This window comes from Purpureocillium takamizusanense, chromosome 11 (genome assembly GCF_022605165.1).
Source record: "Purpureocillium takamizusanense chromosome 11, complete sequence".
Classification (NCBI taxonomy): Eukaryota; Fungi; Ascomycota; class Sordariomycetes; order Hypocreales; family Ophiocordycipitaceae; genus Purpureocillium; species Purpureocillium takamizusanense.
Window position 1 is genome coordinate 524,351 of NC_063078.1, and position 25,194 is coordinate 549,544.

Here is a 25,194-nt window from a genome sequence, read left to right on the forward strand (position 1 = left end):
TTTTGAATCTGCATTTCTGGTCGTTGGGGTATCGGTATGGCGAACATGGCATGGTCAAGAGCATCGTTTGGCTCAGTCGCCCGCGGGCGCCGCCTGGCATGCCTGGGGCCGAGGATGCTTGGCCGCATCATTGGCATCAGGGTGTTGGTGGCAGCGACCTGGGTGGTCAGCAAGCGCTGTTATCTTGGATGGAACCTTCTCTTCTTGCTTGTAATGACCCCCTTATTGATTCCCCCCTTTTGTATCTGCACGTTTTGGCGGTTGGAGTTGTCTCCTTGGTATTCCATCGATTTCTTTGGATTGGTTCAGCGGCATCATTGGGACGATGGAAAGGCGAACTTTGCTTATGTTTAGGGGCATTAGCCTGTTTGTTCATTTCCTAGGTGCGCACTGCACGGCTCGAATGTCGTATAGCTTCTATTGTAGTGTCGGTGGTCGTTATAGAACTTCCTCGTCCGCGTGCATCTCTGTTTCTCGTCCCAGTGACGAGCCGTTCATTTGCTACCAGACATCGATTGGCGAGAGCGAGAGAGGCGCAGCCACTCTCACAAAGGACCTCTCGCGGAGTCTTCGTAGCGTGTGCCTATTCAGAAGGTCGTAGTCTTGTGCCTGGTGCCTTGCTCTGAGATAGTCCGACCAACCTCGACGACTCTGCATTAGGGTCGACCTCTTTTGCATTTTTTTTGTCTTTGAATCCCTGCCGCCGCACAACGCCGACACAAAGTCTTTTTGCAAGGTCTACGGCGGTGTCAAGGGAGACCCAAACCAAGAACACCATGGCGACGTCGTATTTACGAGGGACTGGAGGGGATAGGGGATGGGGGCTGTGCGTGGTGCGCGCGTGCATCAATGGTGGGATGCCGATGAGCACACACGCACCCACGCACACACGTAAAAGAAAGTACGTACGTACGTACGTAGTAGGTGTGTTTTGTCGAGCAGGCTAGCTAGCTAGTTAGCTAGCTAGCTCCCCGCATCCCGCGTCCGGGCACGTCCGGGAGGAGGAACATGACATGAGGCACGTCTGCGGCGGTCGTGTGCGTTGATATGTCCGCCCCGACCGACGCAGTCGAGGCCCCCCCCCTCACCGTCCTGATATAGGTAGGAGCCTCTATAGGTAGTGGGAGGTGCATTAGTAGTAGGGTGCGTCCTGGGTGGGAGGTTGGTGGTGATGGATCGAGACCGCGGTGGCGAGCGGCGGCGAGGAAGTGGCGAAGCAATATACCAAGGAAAGCCCGAGTCTACGGGGGAAAGGGTTGAGTGCATGCAGCGTGTTGTATGTATGTACGAAGTACATGTGTACGCGCCCCCCCCCCCCCCCTCGGTGTGTGTGTGATGGGACGTGCAGGACAGTACGCCTGGGGAACTCTTGTCTGCAGGGCAGGGTTTGTCTGCTGGTACTAGAAACGGGGCGTAGGGGGGGTAGGAAGGAAAGGAGAGGGGGGGTTTGGTTGGAGGGTGTCTGGGAGGGTTGCTTGCGTGTAGTGTACGGAGGGAGGACGCGCGGACGAGGGAGCACGACGCCCCAGAAGATGGGAGCACAGGGGGAGGAGGGTAGGTATTGGGGTGTCGTCGGCGAAAGCTGCAAGTAACAGAAAACGCGGAGCAGACTACGACGTACTTCACGTATGTATATGGAGGAGGGACATAAAGGGGGGGTCTGACGGCCGTGCTGCTTCAGGATGTGAAGAAGGGGAGGGGGGGTGGACGAAAGAGAGAAAGGAGCTTGTTACTGTTGTTGCTGCGTGCTGTCAAACGTAAAGGGGGGAGGTAGTGAGGGGGCCAGGCCGGCGCCGCTCGAGCGCGGCGCTGCCGCATGTTTGTTTCTCTATACCTTGGTTTTAGTGTTTCGGACTCAAAGAAGACGAGCTGTAGCTGTAGCTGAAACTACTGACAGGGCATATGACAGAGATGTCGTCACCTGTGCATACATGGAGTATGCAACATGGCGGGCGGGTTGTTGTTGTTGTTGGGGTTCAATATGAGGCTGTAGGGAGGAAACTGTCCGGGGCAGTCAGGTCAGAGGCTATGAGTACGTATTTCATGGGCGCCTTCAAGGGCTGCTGCCTTTGCTAACCACCGGGGGGAGGGGGCATACTTCCATTGGACATTCACTTGTAGCCTTTGAGCAACATGGGCGCCCCTCCCTCCTTCCCTCCATCCATCCATCCATCCCACTAGAGTGGACTGTGTAGTGAGCGGGAGGCGAGCACTGCAGGCATCTTGGCCATTCTCAACGAACATAATGAAGCCAGCGGTTCCATCCATGCCTATAGACATGGTGCGGGCTTGATAGTACCTCTCTTTGCCTGGTGAATTACCCCAAATGATGATTGTAGGGGTCGAAAACCTTCTACAAAAGTACAAAGTCCTCTACTGGTTGAAACGGGAATGGTGAGCTATGCACTACCTTAGTTAGTCTGGGATGCTCACAGCCCTTTGGGGCGTACTTTTTCACGCTCGCCAACACCCATTGAATGCTTGCCTCCTACCACCACGCCCTGACCCCCCCCTCCCCGAGTTTTCCCCTACCAAACGACCGCCGAACCGCCGTTGCTGTGTCGTTGTTGCCTGGCCCAAACGGCGGGCCGCTGCGGCTTCGTGTGTGTTTCGAGCCCTGCGGGCCGGCATGCAAGCGTGTGTCTGCGTGTGTGTCGGGGGCGCGCGCGTCCAACGCGGCTGGTGTGACCAACCGCAGCTTCAGGACGATGCCTATCATCAAATGTCGTGCGTTGTACGCACGTACAATGCATGTGCTGTATGTATGTATGTATATGATTACTCATGTACGGAGTATATATGCACTTGATATATCTATTGGGTTGGCTTTTATTGGGCTGCTGTGACTTGCGGAGGGGGGGATCGATCGCCCTTGCATTTTGGCTGGCCTGCTGCTCTGCCTCTTTCTCCAGCTTGTCAAGGGTATCTCAAACATGCTGGAGAAGCGCATGGTCCGAGCCTTTGTTCCGTCGTACACCCACACACACACGGGAGTGTGCTCGAAAGGCGGGGGAAAGGGGGGGAAGGGGTGTGTGTGTGTGTGTGTGTTTCCAACGGGGGGCTATGTGGGCGTGGCAAGCAACTTGACATCACCCTTACGCTCTAGCAGTCAGCCAATGCCGCTCTCGGGCGGGGGGACACACAAAGAGAGAGAGGGAGAGGGAGAGGCCTACGTACTATAATGAGAGAGAGCCTGCAGGGATGATTCTGCACATGCGGCAGCTAGAGCGAACGAGCAAGTTTGGGTAGTGCACGAGTCATGGCTCGCCCTCGTCCAGTCGTCGGATTGTGTGGTCGCAGCACATGTATATATATATGTATGAAGCTGTCACTCAGCCTTTTCTCGTGCATGGGCCCGTCGTCCGTGTGTACCCGGGCATTTACCACTTTGCTACATTCTACGTATCGGTCGGTTGGCGACGGGGGGGGCTCTTCAGCTCTGAAAGAGGCACGGCGGCAGTTGTTACACTAAAATCATCCATCCAGCTGTTATCTACTGACATGGGCAAAAATTGGTGGATGGGCGGTTGGTTGGGCCTTGGCTTTTTTCGTGCAATGAATATTGCAAGCCACCCCTGCCGTCCCGTGCCCAGGGCGTGTGTGTGTGTGTGTGTGTGTGTGTGTGTGTGTGTGTGAATGGGCCCAACCGCAGGGCCTGGTGCACCGACGCAGGATCGCCGTCTAGTCGATGCAAGCACGTTGCTGCCTTTGCGCGGAGCATATACCTACCTGCCTAATTTTTGACGAAAGGCATAAGCATGTGCCCCTTTCGGCGGTCCGTCATCATTAGGCCGGCCTACATAGATGGAGGCTGTCGAATCGCGGGGCGTGAGGATGATGGACTGGGCGCTCGATGGTCATTTACTTTGCTGAAACATGCTGGGTCACAGTCACAGGACAGCCTACAAGCAGAAGAATCTACTACACTACTACTTGGGGACAGACGTCTGGCCATGGCCCGGGATCCTTTAGATTCGGGCGCTCAAAATCAGTTTGGATTGACGCGCGCATGGCCGCCAGCTTGACGTAAGGAGTAGGTTCAATTAGGTCAGTTGAATTTTGTCTCGTGGTCTGTCCGTTTGATTCAGTGTCTGTTGAGGCCTAGGTACAGTCCGGGGACGGTGTGCGCCATGCAACCCTGTGGCAACTGCTGATATCTCCGTAAACCTCTTGGAGACTGCCAAGTCGATCTCAGCAGCTCAATCCTACACGGCCTACTTTACATTCTTTAAGCGGTAAGAACTAAGTAAGGCCTAGGCAGAAAATGACTCAAACACAATGTCGAATACATTCAGAGTCTCCTTCTTGAAAGGTATCCGACAACATCAACGAAACCGACACCTGCGTGTGTTGGAATCATGTCTATCGTGGTTCAGTTGCTGACAAGACTGTCACTGGCACACAGTAATAAGTGATAAGCACCAGATCCGACGTCAACTGTGGATTTCCATTGCGGAGCCCAAGTGCCGATGAGCCCCACCGTCCCGCAGCTGCGCGACAACGTTGACTAACATCCAACTTACTCTGCCAAGTCTGCACATTCTAGTTACGACTGAGACTTCCAGTGGTGGGTACTATATCACCATTAAAGCGGTGGCTCAGAGCTCCAGACGATGCTTGCTGACATGAATTCGTCCGACTCGTGCAGCTCGGCAGATCATCACTCCGCGCCCCCAAACATGGCGTCGTCGTTTGCCCACCCCATCGTCATCGTCGCCCATAAATCGTGAAAGACGGGCTGAGCCACCATGCCGCCAACGGACCCGCCAGGCGGCGGCATCCCCATCGGCGCAAACCCAGCATCCCAGATCGGAAAGTACTGCTCCAAGCTTCCGTCCAGCATCGGACACCCATGCCCCGTGGGCGCCGCGGACCCCTCGAGTGCCGCCCGCACGCGCCTCTCGTACTTGCCCCTGACGACCCGCATGACGACCCGGCTGGCGGATAGCACGTCGACCTTCTTGGACGCGGGCGTGAGGCCCTCCTCGCGGGACATGCGAGCCAGGAAGTCCCCCAGCTGTAGCTGCGAGCGCCCCCAGGACGAGTCAAACTCGGGGCATCGCGGGATCGGCAAGGAGAGGCGCAGGGCGATCACAATGGCGACGATGAGCCGTGTCCAGTCGTTGAGGGTGAAGGACAGAAATGCATGATCCTCCAAGCTGCTGATTTGATCGAGAAACACCTTTAACTTGCAGGTGGCGTCCTGCAACTTGCTCGCCGAAGGCGGAAGCGGTCCGCTTACTGGGGGCGAAGAGTGCGTCCCTTGAGGCTGTCTGAGGAGGGTGCCGGCATCGAGGTAGACGCTAATGAGCATCGTTTGTAACTTGACGGGAACTGAAATAATCAGGGTCAGTATTGCAGATGCACGCATTAATCGCCAACATACCCGCGTCCGCGACAGACGGCGGTGTCATGCTCTGGAGCTCTCGGAACTGGAGCTCAAGGCCTGCGAGCAGCAGCCTGCTATGCTGTTCGCTCTGGCCCTTGCGCTCATGAATGGCCTCTGCGGCTTCGTAGAGTACGCCAGAGAGACGGTACAGGCTGGCGAGCACATTGTCGCCCTCTACCTGAGCATTGCGGTCGAGTAGTTGGCTGCACGTATTCGTCCAGGAAGTGAACGAAACTCCCAGCCCTTTACTGTTCCTCCATGTAACGATGAAGCTAGAGTCCCTGATCAGCCATAGCATCGTAATGACGGTGGACTAAGCTCACGTAGAGGCCACGTAAATGGAGGCCAGGTACGCTCGGATGCCATCGAGCTGTTGATCGGTCACTTCCGGCGCCATCGGATCAGTGTTGGTTTGGAACTCTTGATCGAGCTCCAAATCTTGGATCAGATCCATGGCCATGCGGATGTACTGGATAGACTGCTTGTTCTTTGGTCGCAAGTGAAAGGGATACCTAGAAGCATCGATATCTGTCAAAAACGTATCGATATCAAAGTACGTAGCCCGACCTACCATCCGCAGTAAATCAGGATACCTTGGAGAAGCTCCAGGCTCCTCTCCCCACCGGCCACAAACTTCAGGCCCAGCACCTTTCGAAACTCGTCATCATACAGACTATGTCCCTGGAGGGTCCGCGAGCCCGACGCCGCAGCCAATATGGCCAGCAGGACAAAGGGCCGCGTCGCCGCGAGCTGAGAAACAGTGGCATCTGGAGGCAGTAGGATGCAGGGGAAGTAGCTCAGCATAGACCGGAACGACTCCAAGAGGGTCTCGGCGGACGCCAGGTTAAACGAAGGCTTCCCCTGAAAGTCCTGGATCGAGTGCGAGTGTGCCGACGAACTCGGCGGCGTCTGGAGACCGCCTCCAAGGGACGTCGTTAGGTCCGACATGGAAACAGCGTCGTCATCCTCCGGGAACAGCTTCTCGATGAAGTGCTCGTGGGACTCACGCAGCGTCTCAAAGTTGTCATCTACCTCGTCTCTGGCGGGCACCGCAAAGTCAATGCTAAAAGTGCTTGAGGGACCGGGGCCCTTCTGCGGCAGCGGGGGCAGTGGCCGATGGCTACCACCTTCTTCTGCCCTGTTTTACCAACAAACGGTGAGAAACTAATAACGGTGGCTGTGGATATAGCTCCAGGGAGGGGGGGGGAGGGGGGCCTACAGCCTGGCCTTTCGCGAGCGGCGTGTCCTGGGACCAGTCCGAGAGACACATTCTCTCTTTGACGCGAGGCATCTTTCCCGTCCAGTCAGTAGGCCAACTCGGTACACAAGAAGCGGGAGTCCGACTTGGCAATACATACTTCTGACACACACCGGGCTGCTCGCTGGGCTGACACCTAATCTTGGTCGCCCGACAGGCCTCGCAAGCCGTCGAGATTCTCTTCCGAGAGGCACCGCTTGCCGTCAAATCATCTGCCACGGTGTCCATGGCTGTCCGGATCTTAATTCGAGCGAGCACGCTTGATTCACTTGGGCAACCAGTCGGATCCCTTGCGGGGAGTGCTGGACGAGCAGCAAACCGCGGCGCAGATAGTTTGGCGATGCATCTGGCATAGTCGAGGGGCGCGATCAGAGCCTGCGGACTGATTTTGCGCGCCGGAGATGCGAGGCGGGCCGGGGCCGGGTACGGGAGCAAAGACCAGCCGTAAGATCCGGTGGAGGTCGGATGTTGTGAGATGGTGAGATGCAAAGCGGGGCCCCGCCGCCGCCGCCGCCGCCACCGCCACTGCACGCCGTCGTCATACGAAGTACTTTGTAGATTGTTGGCCTTGTATGTCAGTTGGGCTACATACATACAACTACTACTAGCAACGAGACTGACGAGAGCATGCAGCTGGCACAAACGTCGAGGGTATATCACACATCTCCGGCTAGTCATCCACACGCTGCCTACTACTCAAAAGTCCACCAGCACGCGACGCCAACGCCCCTAGACTGGTGTCATCTTGAGTCCCGGGTTTTCTCTCTGCAGCGCAGCCTCTACCGCCTCCTGCGTCGGCGTCACCAGCGCCACCGTCTCGCCCTCCCCGGCCGCTGTCTTGACGCCGTGGACGCGCTGCCGGTGCTCTGCCACGTTCTCCGCCGCGCAGTGGCCCGAGCAGTACAGCGTCATGCGCCGCTCCTCCAGGCACTCCTTGCACGACACGGCTCGGGAGCTGCCGCCGTCGTCCATCTCCACGTCTTCATCACGCATCTGCACGCATCCCGCGCCCGCCTCGCAGTCATGCTCCGCTTCGACGTGGTTTCCCTGCAACTGCCGTCAGCAAATCGTGCCCCCGTAGCGTCATAAAAGCCATGCCAGTACTCACATGACCCTTGTGGAAGCACTCCTCAGAGCAGTACACGGCCATCTTCTTGGTGCCGCCCATCTGCGCAACTGCCTGGCACACTGAGCACGAGAGCACCTTGCTAGAATCCACTTTGCCCTTGCAGACGAGACATGGGGGCAAGTTGTACAGCTTCTCGCTCGCAGCCGATGCGTTGTTGCTCGAGAGCTGGCTCTTAGCCTGCATCTTGTTCCGCTCAAACGCCGTTTTGGCCCGCCGTAACTCGTCGAGCCGCCGCTCGTGGTTTTCTCGCTGCGGCTGCGAGTTTCTGCTCTCCCTAATGTCGGAAACGATCCTGTCCATCATCGCCTCCAAGGTGATGGTATCGCTGCCCTGGAATTCTTCCATATATCTTTGCGCGTTGTCCAGCACCGCGCCGGACGGCTGGGTGATGAAGAACTGTGCGAAGTACAACTTCTTCAACTCAGATGCGTCGTTTTTGGCGGCGTAAGCCTTGTCAGCAAAGGCCTCTACGCTCGAGGGCCAGCCTTGTGGTTTGCCAATCCCTTCCAGGATCATGGTTACGAGCTCGTTGCGCGAACGGTCCGGGTCGTCCAGCATGGCTCGAAGCTCGTCCTGGTTCGCGCCCCCGCGGTCCGAGGCCGCAATGAACTCGGGATACTTCCGCAGAACCCATCGGTACCAAGCCTCCTTCTCGGACTCTATTCGCGCCTCGATGAGCTTCAGGCTCTTGGTGTGGCCCCGAGCGTCCTGAAACATGCCCTCCAGCTCCTGCAGAAACGCTCTTCGCTGCGTGAACCATTCGCGGTCCGTGCTTTCCGTGTACCGCTGGCGCATCCTATTCAGCACTTTGCCGTAGCATTCCGAGCACTCTGCGATGTGCTTCTTCCCGCAGTCGCTGCTGCATGAGGTCTTGATGGCTTCGACGTCAGTGGCGCACAGCTGCCGTTGCCTCTTTGCTGCGCTGAGCTCGGTCCAGTGCTCCGGCATAGCATGCACAGAGGGCGAAGCCATTTTTGCCGACTCCGGGCGGCTGCTGATGCCGCCAGCGCCGAGGCTGCCACTCTTTGAAGGGTGAATGGGCCAATGTTATGGTGGCTGGCTCTTGCGCAGGTAGCCGAAGTGCGTAGATGGCTGAAACGGCGCCTAAGACTTGTTCTTTTCCGGGTCGTGTGAGCGCCAAGGTAAGCAAAAGAATTCGCAAATGTCGCGCCCGCGGATTGGCAATGAACGATCACGTCATTTTGGTGTTGCTGTGTCGATATTATGTATGTGCTACGTAGACTTCATCAAGACTTGAGTGAGTCGGTTGACGCTGAAGGTGAGGTTGGATCGCGCCAGCCGCTAACCGATGTTCAGCCGGTGCGCCAAGCCCCCCCCCCCCCGACATGCCGAAGTCTCTACGTCCAACTTCACGGTCCACCGCTCTCGGCTCAACCAACCTACCAACAACAAGTACAGTCCACTCTCTTCGTCTCTGGACATTATTCAACGCCGCAAGATTTTCTGATACCCCCACCCCCTCATCGCACCAACGAACACCATCATGGTGTGCAAATCCAACCCGTCACGCGCCTAGGACCTCGCAGCTAACAGCATCTAGGCCGACAAGCTTCGAAACCAGCAGGAGCTCGAGCGCCTGCAAGCAAAGTTCCTTGGTACGGGCCATCCAGACACCACGAGCTGGGAGTGGAGGACAAACATTCAACGCGACACGTATTCGTCCATTGTTGGCCACCGCCCTCTGCTTGCCTACGTCGCCGTTGCCGAGAACGAGCCTATTTCCAAGGTCCGCGCGAAACTGATCCGCGTATGCTACCCCATCACAACACCGTGCAACTCTCCCCAGTGCCGGTTGATCTGACAAGATTGGCAGCAAATGGTCCAGCCGTGCGGGCCGCCACCGCCACGAGATGGCGAGGAACCGCTCCCCGAGAACCAGAACTAGGCGCGGGGTCAATCACGATCGCGACACCTCGAGGATTGTTTAAAGATGGCGTTATGGAAGATACCCAACATGGTATGGAACTTGGTCATGCATACATCGATACGTGGCGTACGTAGCTTTAGAGATTAATCGTCATTATTGGCTTGGTTTTGGTGCCTTTTCTCTTGAGACTTAGTCGTCACCACCCGTCTCGGCCGCTGCTTCGTCTACGGCGGCTGCTCCCTTCGACGCAGCTGCTTTAGCCTTGAGACCAAGACTTGATCGCAGCTTCTTCTCCTGGTCTGGGTTCCACTCGCCATAGACCTCGCGAACCATACCCATGACGCCGTCGAGCCCAACCTCCTCTTTGGCACGTGGGCCGACATGCCAGGTTATGGTATGGTCACCGTCTTGACCTATGGGCGGCCGTTCCACCTTCTTCACCACGTACCCGTGCCGCTCCATCTTCTTCAACGTGTCCTCCGTCTTCTCGTTTGAGACGTTTTGATCCGCATTCAGCCGCAGCAGATATCGCTTCAGCTTCTGCTCGCTGAGCTCACCTGCGTTAAGCCATATCAGGGATATCACTAGGGTGTAAAATGCTGCGTATGTGGCTTCGTCGTCGGGGCTGGGGGTTTTGGATGGTTTCAGTATGGCCGCGCTTCGGTAGGCATCGGGAAGTGTCGAGCTGAGGATGTATGCGCCGGAGCCCGTTTTCGGCTGCGAGTTTGACTTCATCGCTGGTAAGGGCGTTAGTTTCGACTTGAGCGTATCGTTGGTAGAGTATAATCACCTTGCCGCTTTTCTTGCAGAGACATCTTTTCTCGGACAGGAAGTTCGCGGAGCTCCATGCCCCAGATGGTCCTTAGCTGCTGCTGTGCCAAAGCAAAGACACGCTTGAACGCACGACCCTGGTTGCCGAGAACTGGCCTGCTTTTAGCAACGCAGACGATCTGGTCGGTGCGAGGACGACGCACCTCTCTCCTTTATCCCATCTCGTCGTATGGCCGTCCGTGAATACTCGCAAGAAATGGCATATCGAATTAGCTTCTTGGCTAGCTGTTTGTCTGCATTTTGACTTCGATCGCCGTCCGCATCCATGGGCTGATCAGAGTCGTCTTCGAGATTATCGTCGGAGACGTCGCGATTGCGTCGCTGTCTTGGACGCGAGTCCTCGTCGGAATCCTCATCGTCGGCCTGCACGAACGTCAATGTCTCCCATGACCGTAGGGGAAGGCACGTGGTCCAGACTTACCGGACGCCGTCGTCTTTGCTGGGGAGGCATTATGTGCGTGAGCGGATGCTACAGGACAAGAGTGATAGCCTGCTTGTCGCGAGTCGAACCTGGGGGGCTGTTAATTGTGACTGGCCGGTGTAGGTGAAATTGTTACGATGGAAGGCGGGGGGGGGGGGGGGTTACGCGACAGGCGCTGGGACACGCGTTGACGTCAAAGCCAGTCGGGGCCACTGTTGGCGCAACAGCGTAGGTACCTGTAGGGAACTGTAGCGGCACCACTATAAGTCCATCCACCTGGGTCTCCCACTTATAGGCGCAGGTTGCATCGACCACCTCTTCAATATGTGTCCCACTGCGCGCCAAAGACCGAGACGAAATATTTTGGGTGAGCTATCACGAAGGGTACTTGGGATGCATATGCCTTCTCTTTGCCAGCGAAGAGTGGCTGAGAATCAAACAACTGTGACGACAATACGGATAGTGTTGTCAAAAATCGCAGAACGCGACCGGGGCACCTTTTTTACGCGTACAGTTCAAGGTACTCCGTGGTACGTCGTGCGTACGTACGAAGTACTGCTAGATGTAGGTACCCAATACCTTGGGACCAGGGGATGTGACGCAGTAAAAAGTACCCTGGTTCTTATCGCTTATCGCAGCGCAAACATTCTTTGAAGCTCTGCAAATTGTCGACGCCCAGCTCGTGCAACACATCACTTTCCGCACAAGAGCTTCCCAGGCCTTTGGGTCGCTCAATCCTCATGTTTTCGAGGGCGGCTACTCTGCCGCGCGTCTGCCTGTCGTGTCGCCTTGCGTTGGCGCGACACCATGCGATCCCTCGACTGTACAATGGGGCCGCTGGCTCTGATCGATCACGGGCTTTTGCTTCCGATTCGAACCGGACTGACAAGGACCGAGTCGAGGCCTTGATATCAGGTTCATTGCCTCGCGGCAGCGAAGAGAGTGGTGTCAAGGACATCAGCGGAAGGAGGAAAGCGAGACGGTCCGACGACGACGACGAGCCCGCTGCATGGGAGTTGCCTCCACTGCACGAAAACGATGCGCCGGGCCGGGCCAGCTCGGAAATCCCAGAGATCCCCGAGTTCATCGAGGAGGACAACATAGATGCTACAACAAAGCCTGAGCATCAGTCAACTTCCCCCCGGCGCGAATTCCGTCACGACCTCCTCAAACACCAGAACCTCGGCGTCGATGCGCTCGGAAGCCCGGTTGAGGCGCTTATCCTCAAAAATCCCAATAGGATGAGGAGATCAAGAAAGTACCTTCAAACCCTCGAAGATGCTGAGTCCAACACCGGGACACCTCTACGGTGGCAGGACGTGCTGCCGACAGAGCAGGGCCCCGAGTACGACTTCTCGGACGAGGTCTACCGCAACATTGAGGAGCTCCGGCCGGTCGATACGAAAATCCTCCCGAGACGGGATATTGACAAGCTGTTGGACGCGCTGGTAGACGGGTTTACCAGAGAGCAACTAGTTGGCTACTTCAACAAGGGCAGCTGGGACGAGGATCTGCAATACTCGGATGCGCCATCATATGACTGGGCCGTGAAGCAGGCTCCGTGGAGGGCCGCACAACCCAACAATTGGGGCGTACTCAAGCCAAAGCAACAGCATGCGGTACTGATTCTGACGACAAAATGGGGGCTGGAGGTCCAGGAGCAAGTTGAAGGTTTAGGGCGAAGTCTCGTTTGGCTGAAGCCGAAGGTGTTCAAACTCATCACCCGTACGTCCCTTGGCAAACACCGTACGCTGCTTTTCTAACGACTTGCTAGAACCCTCAAACCCTGTACTCGAAACAGTGAGCGCGGGGCTCCTGGACAAGGCCAGCAACGAAAGGATATCGACGAGCCACAGCGACTCCCGTCTGGGGATCTACGCCAGCAAGTACACGGTTCCTCTTATACTTGAACGGATAAACGATGTCGTCAAGTCTATGAAGACAAAGTCCATTGATATACGCAACGTCGAGAAGAAAGATCTTACCGAACCCGTTCTGCGGGAGCTCGAAAGAATTACAAGCACAACAGTCCATTGCGACTCGGGAAACAAGGTATGCGGCGGTGCTCCTCCTTCTTCCTACGACTGAACGGTAGGCTGACCCTTCTCCAGGAGTTATCCGTATCATGGCTTTCTCAAGACAGCCAAGTCCGGACAGCTTCGCCAACAGAGGGAGGGTCATTGACGAACACGCAGACCGAAGATCCGGCGGACATCGTGTCCCGGCTACTACAAGGGCGGCGACCTATGCCCCAGCGGAGTGAAGCCCGAATCATCTCTTCTTCAACGAGCCCCGCCAAAGGCACCTTTGTAGAACACCACAGAGAAAAGAGAACCATGTCTTGGAGAGACAAGATGCGACAGTGGGCACGATACGTCAGTCCCGTCGGCAAAGAGCCTCGTCCGGACAGCAAATCTCTTGCCCTCGAGGAACAAGTCTCACTGTCGGGAAAGGCGTCGAAGATATCCAGCAGCCAAGCAACGACTCGTCTCACAGCCACGTTCGGACACATTCTTCACACGAATTGCAGCGTTGAGCCATCACAGATGGCCAAGAGCAGGCGCATCCTCTCCCCCGTGGTGCCACACCCAGCGGCCCTGACGGCCATCGCCGCCGACGCCGACAAGTTCGTTACTCAGTCCACCGCCATTATTCTCAACTTCGCGCCGGACATGGCGAACGCGCAGACGCAGGGCGATGATACCCTGCCACACATCCGTCTCACCCTTCCCGTGGACCCCGATGCCGATCTTTCGGCATTCGCATTTCCCCCCGACTCGAGCTTGGAGGCCCTCGTCCCACTCCACGTGCACGACATCCTACTGCCAGACGAGAGCGTCGACGTGCGCCTCGTACAGCAACAGCTCGTTCCACTCGATGCGCAGCAAGAATCCCTCAAGGCCTTCCTCGCCGTGTCCGATTTCAACCTCCTCGCCGGCAGGCTTCGCACACCCAGCCACGCAGCCTTTTCCGTCCCGCAGGCGTGGCTACCCAGCAGCAGGAGTGGGAAGCAAGGCCAGGAGCAGACCACCAACGTTCCGTACCTCTTCATGGGTCTTGAGATACACCAAATCGTCGACTTGCAGTGGCGAGGCCACACCCTACGCTACAACAGCATCGAGGCAGGTCAGCACGGCGGCCAGCGACAGGAACTCTCGCTTCTCACGGGCCCTCTTCCGGCTGCTGCTGCTGCCCCTATTACTAATACTACTACTACGACTACTACCGTCGCTCGCGATCCTTCCCCCGAGCAACAGCCCTTTGAGTCCTTGCTGCAGCTCGCAGAAGAGGTCGCGGTGGGGAAGCACTTCTCATGGGACGAGGGCTACATGCTCATGCAGGAGCGCTCTGATGAGCAGTTCAGCTGGGATCTACTTGACGACTCGTCCGGCCAAGAGGGTCTCGTCGACGGGGGAGATTCCATCGTCGATGAAGCAGAAGAGGGATCTGATGGCCATGGAAATGATGCGGCGTCGGAGGGGGAGCAGGTGCAAAGTCGGGAATCGGAGTCGTTGACCGACGGCCGATCCTAGGACGATTGGGTGGAAGCTGGACAGGCGATCCGGGCATCCATTAGGGGTGACGACGAACCGAGCCACACGACCCTGACGGGCCTCGTCATGTATCATATGGAGCTGTGTATACTACGTAATTGTACGATGAGTAAGTGCATGGGCAGACCTCAATGTAGATGGCAGGACGACAGGCATTTCAATGGCGACAAGACATCGTCACACAGGCATGCATTGAGAAACGAGAACAGGCGAGGTGCAGGAATCACTTCTAGACTCTAATTTTTCTGATAAAGCACATCATGAGAAGTCCTGACGCAGAAAACCCAAATCCCAGCCTCTCATTATGTGCCCCGAGACCAAAGCCGAGTGCTCATCCATAGCAAGATAGATCATTTCGTCGTAGAAGTGAGTACACAACGCCCCGAACCCAAGACTTTTGATCCCAAGCACGGCGCGCCCCAAGGCACAAGCGAGAGCCGCTTATTTCTTGGTGGCCTTGGCAGCGGACTTGGTGACCTTGCCAGAGCCAGCGGCAGCCTTCTCGACGGACTTGATGACACCGACGGCGACAGTCTGGCGCATGTCACGGACGGCGAAACGGCCCAGGGGAGGGTAGTCGGTGAAAGCCTCAACGCACATGGGCTTGGAGGGAACCATCTTGACGATGGCGGAGTCACCGGACTTGATGAACTTGGGGGCAGACTCGACGGCCTTACCAGTACGGCGGTCGATCTTCTCCTTGATCTCGGCGAACTTGCAGGCAATGTGGGCGGTGTGGCAGTCCAGGACGGGGGCGTAGCCAGCACCGACCTGACCGGGGTGGTTGAGGACGATGACCTGGGCATCGAAAGAAGCGGCACCCAGAGGGGGGTCGTTCTTGGAGTCACCAGCGACGTTGCCACGGCGAATCTCCTTGACGGAGACGTTCTTCACGTTGAAGCCAACGTTGTCACCGGGGAGACCCTCGGTAAGCTGCTCGTGGTGCATCTCGACGGACTTGACTTCGGTGGTGACGTTGGAAGGAGCGAAGGTAACGACCATACCGGGCTTGATGACACCAGTCTCGATACGGCCGACAGGGACTGTGCCAATACCGCCAATCTTGTACACATCCTGGAGGGGAAGACGGAGGGGCTTGTCGGAGGGGCGCTTGGGGGGCTCGATGGAGTCGATGGCCTCAAGGAGGGTCTTGCCGGTGGACTTGCCAGCCTTGGTCTCCTTCTCCCAGCCCTTGTACCAGGGGCAGTTGGTGGAGGGAGCCAGCATGTTGTCGCCGTGGAAACCGGAGATGGGGACGAAGGCAACAGTCTTGGGGTTGTAGCCGACCTTCTTGATGAAGTTGGAAGTCTCCTTGATGATTTCCTGGAAACGGGCCTCGGACCACTTAGTGGTGTCCATCTTGTTGATAGCGACGATGAGCTGCTTAACACCGAGGGTGTAGGCGAGCAGAGCGTGCTCACGGGTCTGGCCATCCTTGGAGATACCAGCCTCGAACTCACCAGTGCCGGCAGCGATGATGAGAATGGCGCAGTCAGCCTGGGAGGTACCAGTGATCATGTTCTTGATGAAGTCACGGTGGCCGGGAGCGTCTGATGAGGCACATTAGCGACATGAAGAAAGATTAAGAGCACGATTGGTATGAGGAGACGAACCAATGACGGTGACATAGTACTTGGGAGTCTCGAACTTCCAGAGGGCAATGTCGATGGTGATACCACGCTCACGCTCGGCCTTGAGCTTGTCAAGGACCCACGCGTACTTGAAGGAACCCTTGCCGAGTTCGGCGGCTTCCTGTTGTCTCACGCGTCAGCAGGTGCTCAGTGCGAATTTTTTGGTGTTGAGGGGCAAATCGGCGCCTGTGCAGCGTGGCGGGGTAATGAGCCCCACACAAAGCGTTGCGACAAATCACAAAAAATTTCCACTGTGCAAGGCAGGGAGGGGTAGCGCCGCCTCTGGCAGGGCACATTTGTGGGCTGCTCGAATGACGGAACCGATTGTAGAGGGAAATGACGCTCAAGGATCTCTTACCTTCTCGAACTTCTCGATGGTACGCTTGTCGATACCACCGCACTGGTAGATCAGGTGACCGGTCTGACAACAAGTTAGCTTTCAATGTCGCAAGATTACCCCGCGCCATAAGTCATGGCGGGGCTTATCAGTGCGAGGTGGACTCACGGTGGTCGACTTGCCGGAGTCGACGTGGCTATGGCACGGAGTCAGCAAGGCGAGTTCGTTGGCGACGACGACGACATCGATTTACGCACCCCTGAGCGGCGAGTTAGCGGGTACGATTCGAGCAGAAACGGGAGTGAGATGAACGTACGATAACGACCACGTTAATGTGAGTCTTGTCGTCCTTACTGCAAAGAAGTTAGCATCGATGATCCTGGGTCGAGTAGAGCGATCGAGAGGCATCAAGGCCCTCGAGGCATCGACATACCCCATTTTGGCGGATTGGATGTGAAGTGTTTAGACGAGTGGTTTGCTTGACTAAAAGTGTCTGGCGACGAGGCACCCGAGTTAGTTGCAAGATCTTGTCGATGATGCTCGATGGAAGAAGGGGGCCAACATACAAAAATCGCAGGTCGGATGCTTGAACCGGGTATGCGAGACGAGGAGCGGAAAGGGAGAAAAATTCGCAAAGCGGTGGTGGGAGGAGGAGATTTAAAAAGGTGGGCGGAGGAGGGGTGGAGTGACTGGCGCTCCTGCTCGCGCGGGGCAACCAGAGGGGCAGACTCTGGCCGGCCAGCCCTAACAGGACGAAAGTCTTGCCGGCCTCGCCCCGCGCAAGATTTTTCCTGTGCTTTAGCGCTGTGCGTCAGGTCTGGTGCCTTGTCGGCCAATCAGGGGCGGTCGCTTTCTTAGCAGTGCCATTGGGTTTCGTGTTGAGAGCCTCGTCGCCCTGTGAAGAATCGCGCGGCGAGACGAGGCGAGATACGGCCATGTCACGCAACGGCTATCATCAAAGTCCAAAAGGCTCCTGCGGTGTTTATTGTACAGTATTCGTGTCCGATTCGATCCGATCACGCATGAGCCAGGCACTTGACGGCGTACGTAGTCATTGCCATGGCGGGCAGAGCACACGCCTCCGCCACTGCTCGCCGGTGAGTAACCGCTATGGGAGAGGTTCCGCGCAATGGTCAGGCGCCAACATCCGTCTACAGAGCGGTCGATAAGAGTCAAAAGCTAGCTACCTAGGCACTCCGATAGCATACGAGCTTCATTTGATCAATCCTTTCAACTGTGGTCAGAAAGAAGCGCAGCAGGCAAGGCTGCGTTCGATCTCTTGGCTCATCGCCCTGTTGCTGGTCCGGTGGGGTGCCACCACGACCGCCACAGCTCTCGCGATACATGTAATCTGTTAGCAGATACAAAGTGGGGGCGGCGGTGCGCAACACCCAAAGAGCGAAAAAAAAAAATTCACTGCGACCCAAAATTTCCCTGACGGTGAGTTGAGTGAGGAACAGCACGACCTGACCCTGGGCTGGGCTGGCGCATTGCCGGCGCGCGCGGCGGCGGCGGCCCAGTGGCCAAGCAAGCAGCCAGCCCGCTTGTCTGTCTGCCCAACCTGTCAGCCCAAAGCACATGCGCGCGTGCGGCATGGCATGGCATGGCATGGCTCGACACGGTGTGAGTCAAGTGCAGAGTTTCAAGGAGCATGCAGCCATCCCGCCACCGTGCAGAGTATTTGTCTTGTGTATGTGTGTTTGTGTGTGTGGTGGTTTTTTGCTCGTTGCCGTTGCACCGCCAGCGCTTTGGCCAGCCATCCAGCTCGTCTCCCGCTGGCTGCGCTGCGACGAACCCCGCGGTTGCGTAGCCGTGATGCCCTCCAGGCTCCTTCCCCTGCGCTCGTTGCCCCTCCCCAACGTCATGCCCCACCGCGCAGTCCCTCGCCACCGCCCGCATCTTCAAGACAAGCGCGTCTGTGAGATCACGGCGGGACCGTCGCCCGGGGGGTTCTCGCCGCTGGCCTTTTCTCCATCATGATACCGGCGTCAGGAACGTAGCCGAAGGCGCCTCCCGGACACCACGTCGTAATGGAAAAAAAAATGGCGCGGCCAGACGGGTTCATCGCTTGTCACTTCTGCTTCGTAACGGGCCAGCTGTCCTGTCTGTTGCCCCTCCATTGATCCATGCCCGCTTCTGACCGCCTTCCGCCGGCGCAAATTCTCGTGCACCAAACTCTCTTTGGCGACAGGGACTCGAGGCGACCAGTTCTCAGCCACAGTGGGGTGTGTGCCCGCGCACCCTTGTCCAGACCGATCTCTTCGGCGCTTCGTCCCGCCTACGGGCTCCGTGGCAACGCGGCCTGCATCTTTCCCATTGTGGCGATTGTGATCACGGAGCCGCGGGTGGCGACCGCATCTGTTGATGCGAGCGCGGCGGTGGTGACACCCGGCAGACAGTGACCTCATGGCGAAGTGATGGTCTGTACGCTTCACATGTCCAATATCGTTAGTTTCCAGCCCGGACGAGAAATAAACCCATTTACTGTCTTCGTAGCGAAGAGCCGCATAGCCCCTATATTGCAACACCACCCTTGCATGATACAATTACATAGCCAGACATATCCCGATACTGAGCTCAAAGTGCCTCGATGCCGTACCGTTGTGACACTGCGTTGATTCGAAGCACCTTCTCAGTCAGCACGTCCTCGTCTCATACTATGCGTATGATTGCGGAGTCGTGACGGCATGTCCATACCACGTCGAGTCGTCTATTCGTCGTAAGTCCCTCGCTATATATACCTAACGGTGGTTGGCCTGCTTGCCAATGTACTGCGGATGAGCACAGGCGACAGGCAGCTACCCGGTGCAACGGCGCTCGCTCTGCGCACTACTACCGACGCTGTTCAACTCTTCTTATACCACAATAGCTCTTCTCCTTTCACCGCAACAGCAGCAGCGCACAAGCCGTTCAGTCGCCGCATGGTCGAGTGGTTAACGTGCACCTCGTTGGCGAACAAGCCGACTGCACGCTTCAAGCCCGTATAGAGTAATAGCAACTCGTTGGACTCCTATCTTGGGTAGGGGAAAGCCAAGGATCCCGGTGCAAGTCCGGGTGCGGGTGTATTTTTTTTTTCTTCCCTTGGTTTGTTGGCCTCTATTCGAAACATTGTAGACCATTCGTTTTGGAAGCCATGGCGGGATGGCGTAGAATGGCGCGTGTTTCTGCCGTGTACGACCATGGTCATGTCAGTTGCCGGCAACAGGACCGTTTTTTGATATCCCAAGTATGCAGAAACGTGATCTGTCCAAGCCTGTGATTACCTCCCTACCGGGTCTTCGTGCTTGTCGTGCCCGCGACCCTCCTGGGCGTCTTCAATCCCATCAGCACAACCGCTGCGACGACGGCGACGCCGGTGGCTCCCATCGTGTATGCAACTTCTCGACCGGCCCACCAGTATACGCTCGTGAATAGAATCGGGCCCAGCCCGCGGCCTAGTTGCCCCCAGCTCCGTAAATTGCCCAGCTTGCTGCCGCGCTCGTCCTCGCTCGCCTCGAAGCTTGTCAGGGCGTTGAGGCTGCTGACCACAGTGGCGGACGTGACAGCCAGGCAGGTGGCGGCCGCATACAGGCCGCGGACGGTCGTGATCCGTCCGAGCAAGAACAAGGACGCGAGGCATGCCACGACGCCGATGCGGACGGACAGCAACGGTGGCAGCCGCCGCGTGACGCCGCCTTGCAGGACGGAGGCGACAAAGCCAATGTATCCGAGCAGCCTGCCGTTCCGACCAGACGTAAACCCGAATAGCTCATACGTCATGAAGGACAGGGAGCTTTCCATGCCAGAAAAGAACAAGATGAAGAAGAAGTGAACGGCATAGAGCAACGCGGGCGAGTTTGTTCGCTCCACGGGATCTGCGACGCGCTTCTTCTCGCTCTTCCCATTGGCGCCCTTGGCCCCTCGTCCGGTCAAGGCGGGCAAGGTTTCCGGCAAGCACAGGTACAAGTACAGCGTCTCCGTTACGATTAGTACCAGGCTGATGCCTGCCGCAGTGGCAAAGGGGTTTGCCGCAACAATTGAGATGGTGCTGAGCCAAGCACCGAGGCCTGGGCCAAAGGTGAAAGCAATGGAGAAGCACGCGCCAATGATTGCCATGGTCTGGCCACGCGTGGCCTCATCTGATATATCACTGGCCATGGCGGTTGTAAGCTGTACATTGCCCTCGGAGAGGCCGCCGACGACTCGACTTGCGATAAAAGTGCGAAAGTCGACGGCCGCAACCCAGAGGAGCACGGACAGGATATTGCCGCACATGGAAGCGAGAAGGGCTTTTCGGCGACCGTAGCGATCGGAAAGACGACCAATCACTGGAGACGCAACGGCCTGGAGCAAGCTATAAGGCCCATGGTCAGCACTGTTTTGCAGAGCGTGACGAATTTGCACCAAGGAGGGTCATACGAGAAAAGGGAGCCCGTAGCGCCTCCCAGGAGGACAATATCATATCGAGAGTCTATCGGGCGCGAGAACGCAGCCTTGTATTTGTTGAGGCCGCTGAGAACATGCTGCAGCAAGGTCGGCGGGCCGTCGTCGAGGAGTGACGGGGCTTCGCGGTCGCGGTAGAACTCGAGCAGCTTGGGGAACAGCGGAAGGATGAAGGTGAAGGAGATCTACCGCGAGTCAGCAGAGGGAGGCTTGGGTCAATGAACGGTTCAGTGCGACGCGTACCAGATCTAAAAGAAGAGACGTAACAATCACACGAAGAACCCGTTTCCTTGTCGCGGGGTCGACGGCGGCCATGGTGGTGGCGCTCGAGGATGCCGTGGGCCCAACAAACCGACCGCAGCACTCGCAAAGGAACCGAACGCCAGGAATTGAGCGAGAGCAAGACTACCGGTGGAGGGCGATAATCGAAATCGCGAAGGGAATGCGCTCGAAAAGGAAGAAGTGTCACGCAAACACCTGTCGAAAGATGCAAGGGCGCGGCTCATCAGCTGATATCATGGGCGAGGTCAGTAACTTTGAACCGTCCGCGCCCTGGGATCCACGTAAGGTTGGCACTTCAAGCGGCGCGGCTGCGGGCGGCGGCGGCAGTCGAGGGCTCCGCTGTGGGATGGGAGGATGGATGCGACGTTAGCCCCTGGACCCAATTCTGATGCCGAACCGTGGGGCGCAGCAGCAGAAGGCCCGCCGCGCGCTCGTTTTTTAGGAGGACGGCACGGCACGGCAGAGGCGCGCCCCGGGGGAGGGAACATGGAGGAGGGCCCAGCGCACAAGATGCAGCCCGTAGACGGACGGACCGGACCCCCTTTGCTACAGCGGGCGGCAGCGCTGCGATTCTACAGCCCAAATCCTGAACCTTAAAGACCCCACTTGCAGCTGTGAGAACGGATCGCCTAGTGATCCATACCAACCTTATGGATTGTGCTTGTAAAGTTAGCTACTAACTAGTTACCAAAGTAACCAACCCATTGGAGAGTTGCTGATGCCAGCTCGGAGTTGACAGCTTGACAAAACATGACGACTTCGACGGAGCCACACGAGCGCAAAGCCGGTGGTTCAAACGAAGCCTCGCTTCTCATCGGCCCGCGTGAAACAAACCCACGTACTTCGCATCTCCTGAATGGACCCAATTGCCGCCCGTTATTGGCCACCGCAGCAGACACGAAACCCCCTCGCCGACAACTGATGCGCTGCACTTGGGCAAGAGCCGGGCTGAGGTTACACTGTCGGGACACTAGGAGTCTTTGCTCTATCCTTTCATATCTGCTAGCTCACAGTTGCCGACCAGGTACCGAGTGCTTCGCAGATCCATACGAACGCAGAGTTCGGTGAGGTGACACGAGGCTGTCATTGATGAGAACGTGGAACATCACCGGGCCGCAGGGTAGGCCGTCGGTGCAAGATCATGAGACGTCATTGTCTCTTCTCAACTCGAAAGAAGACTTAACCATTTGTATCTTAACGCTCGATGTAAATAAACAAATAGAGTGGGCTTGTGGCATGAGTGGATTGTCAATGGCTGGCGTCTATGCATGGCGTTGCGGACATGGCGCCTGCTTGAAACAGGCCCCGGACGACAAGACTGAGTTCCGGTGAAGAGCCAGGACTTGGTACAGCCTGGGGCGTTGGGGGTTGGGTTGAAGCGCAAAATACCGCAAGATCGCGAATAACAAAAGGGTCAAAATGGTGGGCGTCTCTCCTGGGGCAGGAGTCAAACGGGGTTTTCAAGGCCAGTAAGTTGAGTTCTAGATCAGAATTTACATTGACACAGCCTCACAACGTCATGCTCGGGTGCCGTGTTCCCCGAAGACGCGCCTATCCTCAATAAAAGTGTTGCTAGCGGCCGGTATCATCACATAGAACATAAGCGTGCAGCTGGAGCTTCTCGCGTTGCGCCATGTCAAATTGGACTACAACCCAAACTTTGGTTTAGAATATTTGAATCTAAACTCTTTCATCAATACCCGCGAGAAATCTCGCTAGCCTTCCTTTGCCCGTACTTTCTGACCGCGTGGCTAGACTACATCTGCAGTCCCCTTCCCCCCGGCCGGCACTCCCTCAACTACTATACTTTGTACATGTTTGATGGAAATCAATGTCGCATGGTAACCAACTTAGCATAAGAGTCCAGCTAGTAGCGGGCAGCGCTCTTTGCCAAACGAGCCATATCGCCCGCGGCGGCATCGGTGCCGCTAAGCAACCATCCTTGCTCTGTCGCGCACCGCACCGTCCCGTTCGATCAATTCGTGAGCCATTACTACTACTACCGAATCTGCAAGCGCGCGCCGCCCGGTACGTAGTAACGTTAGTACTATTGCAACCGGGCGTCCGCCGTCGCTCCACCATCCATGCCATCCATGCCATGCCATGCCAACGCCCGCTCCGCATGTCAGTCCCACCTCAGCCATCTTGCCGATACCCACACCACACCAACAGCGACGCCGCTTCGAACCGGCAGTCAACTTTATTACTACTACGGGCAGTCGGCTCCGGTCCCGACGCTTTGGACGGCCGTCAGTGGGGCCCCATTCCCGGACTGTCAACGGCCACCTCTCGGGGCTTGGGAGAGTGATGGGCGATATCGTTTGAGACTCGACTGCAGTCCCTCCACCCCCGAGTTCCCAGCGAGCGGCACAAAGCACTGCGAGATGAGCATTTGTAGCATGAGTGGCTTGTTGGCGTCGCCGCCTTCTTCACGTTTCTATTTGCCATAGCTGGCTGATATTGCTATGTCGGAGCCTGCGCTCCCGACTCTTTTGTATACATTGTAGAAAGCATTTTTACCCGCCGAGATTCCATAACATACTTTTCGGCCTGTGCCTGCCGCCAGTCTATATTTTTTTTCTGATACCCGGGCCACCCCCCATTGTGAAAAGAATGATAAACAATCGCATGTTGAGCCCACCCCTCTCAAAACGCCGAAAAACGCAAGGGAAGTTGGAAGCAAGTCTTGGGTGTGTGGAGAGACATCGTTTGGGAGGACGCGGCACGGTCGTCAAAAGCCCATCGGTCGCGGGAAAAAGAACGGCCTCAGTACTAGCAGGTGTGAGCATTCCACCACAAGGGACGCCATGTCGTGCGTCGGCATACAAAAGGGCACAGGTACACACCCTGTTGGCTGTGTGCCGATGCCCACGACCCTGCTCGGCCGGCACACGCCCACGCCTTTTTTTCTCAGAGGCTGTACCGCGAGGACTTTGGCGGTTTCGGCGCGTTCGGCTTGATGACGCCTGTCGTGTCGTAGGGTCCGCGAGGCATGGCTTGCGGGCTTCGATGCTCCGAGTTGAGGTGGTGGGTTGCAAGAATGTTGTGGCGATGGTATTATGAAAGGGAAATGAGGCGACGTTATTTAGGGAGCTGGCCCCGTTGGCGTTGGGGACTTTTTCTTGAAATAAGGGAGGAGGAGGGGGCCAAGCGGCGGTCGATGCGGGCGGGATGGGCGCAAACGAGCGGCCTCAAACAACGCGCAACGGGCGGCGAGCGCTTGAATGGCGAGAGATCCAACGGAGGGGGTTGCTCGAAGGCGACCAGACAGAGCTCAATGATTGAAGGTAGGTAATAGGCGTTAGGTAGGTTGCGGAGGAGGAGAAGGGGGGGGGGGCACGAAAGACGCTGGATGACCGAGAGAGTGCAGACCTAGAGGAACGAGATCGGACGGGATGTCTTGGATTTTTAAAGTACCAAGGCGCCGCCGGACCCAGCCAGGGCGTGGAAACGATTTTTTGGGAACCGACCGAGGGTTGTGTCTCCAGCAAGCAAGGGGTGTCAGGGTCGCGGGCGCGCACGCACACACACGCAAAGGCTCGCGTGGCATGAAGCCCTGTTTCCTTTCGGGCAGGTTCATTAACGCTATATACCGAAGCTGCGGTCGACCCTGGGCACCGGGCGGTCAGCGAGAAGCACCACCCCTGGATTAGTAGGTAGCACGGCAGGTACCTACATGCCTTTTTTCCCCTTACACTGCCTTTGGGAAGACGACTGGGGGGGGGGGGGGGGGTGTCTCCATGTCCCTGGACCCCCACCCCTGCGCATTCGCGAATTTCTGCGAGCAGCAGCAGCCCTGTCGAGGAAAGAAAGACGTTTGGGCCGGGGGAGGGGGGGGATGTCGTTCTCCACAGGGCGTTTGCTGGGCCGTTTGTTGAAGAGAGTGCAAGGGGTCAGACACGGACGGGTTTGACAAGCGAGTTTGCTTCCCGGCGCGCCGAGGAGGAGGCAGGCCATAAGGCAGAGCCGCCCTGGGGTCGGGGAAAGGAAAGGGGTGTGTGTGTGTGTGCGCGTGTGCGCGTGAGATGTGTGAGGGTTTGTTGGGGGCGGGA

General features: G+C 57.1%; 8 protein-coding genes and 1 non-coding gene across 9 annotated transcripts; 4 read left to right on the plus strand and 5 right to left on the minus strand.

Annotated features, from left to right (window-relative positions):
• Positions 1–36: 36 nt before the first annotated feature.
• Positions 37–354, plus strand: JDV02_010063 (uncharacterized protein; the record flags this gene model as incomplete). The annotated part of the gene is made up of 1 exon (XM_047991776.1): positions 37–354. One exon carries the CDS (start codon positions 37–39, stop codon positions 352–354), a length of 318 nt encoding a protein of 105 aa, XP_047847789.1.
• A 4,010-nt stretch (positions 355–4,364) lies between these two features.
• On the minus strand, positions 4,365–7,139 carry JDV02_010064 (uncharacterized protein). The gene is made up of 5 exons (XM_047991777.1): positions 6,748–7,139; positions 5,961–6,680; positions 5,713–5,901; positions 5,387–5,661; positions 4,365–5,334 (listed from the first exon to the last, which is right to left on the minus strand). The coding sequence occupies exons 2-5, from the start codon at positions 6,335–6,337 to the stop codon at positions 4,661–4,663; spliced, it is 1,515 nt and encodes a 504-aa protein (XP_047847790.1). The 5' UTR covers positions 6,338–6,680; positions 6,748–7,139; the 3' UTR covers positions 4,365–4,660.
• Positions 7,140–7,376: 237 nt separating this feature from the next.
• JDV02_010065 (uncharacterized protein) lies at positions 7,377–8,748 on the minus strand (the record flags this gene model as incomplete). The annotated part of the gene is made up of 2 exons (XM_047991778.1): positions 7,377–7,694; positions 7,756–8,748. The coding sequence occupies 2 exons, from the start codon at positions 8,746–8,748 to the stop codon at positions 7,377–7,379; spliced, it is 1,311 nt and encodes a 436-aa protein (XP_047847791.1).
• Positions 8,749–9,156: 408 nt separating this feature from the next.
• Positions 9,157–9,880, plus strand: JDV02_010066 (uncharacterized protein). Its single transcript, XM_047991779.1, has 3 exons — positions 9,157–9,283; positions 9,338–9,544; positions 9,611–9,880. The coding sequence occupies exons 1-3, from the start codon at positions 9,281–9,283 to the stop codon at positions 9,680–9,682; spliced, it is 282 nt and encodes a 93-aa protein (XP_047847792.1). The 5' UTR covers positions 9,157–9,280; the 3' UTR covers positions 9,683–9,880.
• Positions 9,813–11,290, minus strand: JDV02_010067 (uncharacterized protein). Its single transcript, XM_047991780.1, has 4 exons — positions 10,917–11,290; positions 10,639–10,858; positions 10,455–10,586; positions 9,813–10,401 (listed from the first exon to the last, which is right to left on the minus strand). The coding sequence occupies exons 1-4, from the start codon at positions 10,944–10,946 to the stop codon at positions 9,854–9,856; spliced, it is 930 nt and encodes a 309-aa protein (XP_047847793.1). The 5' UTR covers positions 10,947–11,290; the 3' UTR covers positions 9,813–9,853.
• A 299-nt stretch (positions 11,291–11,589) lies between these two features.
• JDV02_010068 (uncharacterized protein) lies at positions 11,590–14,674 on the plus strand. Its single transcript, XM_047991781.1, has 3 exons — positions 11,590–12,641; positions 12,691–12,968; positions 13,028–14,674. The coding sequence occupies exons 1-3, from the start codon at positions 11,657–11,659 to the stop codon at positions 14,447–14,449; spliced, it is 2,685 nt and encodes an 894-aa protein (XP_047847794.1). The 5' UTR covers positions 11,590–11,656; the 3' UTR covers positions 14,450–14,674.
• A 237-nt stretch (positions 14,675–14,911) lies between these two features.
• Positions 14,912–16,876, minus strand: TEF1 (translation elongation factor EF-1 alpha; the record flags this gene model as incomplete). The annotated part of the gene is made up of 5 exons (XM_047991782.1): positions 14,912–16,020; positions 16,084–16,222; positions 16,460–16,522; positions 16,607–16,634; positions 16,755–16,876. The coding sequence occupies 5 exons, from the start codon at positions 16,874–16,876 to the stop codon at positions 14,912–14,914; spliced, it is 1,461 nt and encodes a 486-aa protein (XP_047847795.1).
• Positions 16,877–19,415: 2,539 nt separating this feature from the next.
• Positions 19,416–19,501, plus strand: JDV02_010070. The gene has a single exon. It is a non-coding gene; the product is annotated as a tRNA-Arg (tRNA).
• Positions 19,502–19,705: 204 nt separating this feature from the next.
• On the minus strand, positions 19,706–21,175 carry JDV02_010071 (uncharacterized protein; the record flags this gene model as incomplete). The annotated part of the gene is made up of 3 exons (XM_047991783.1): positions 19,706–20,771; positions 20,837–21,045; positions 21,104–21,175. 3 exons carry the CDS (start codon positions 21,173–21,175, stop codon positions 19,706–19,708), a joined length of 1,347 nt encoding a protein of 448 aa, XP_047847796.1.
• Between the last annotated feature and the right edge of the window lie 4,019 nt (positions 21,176–25,194).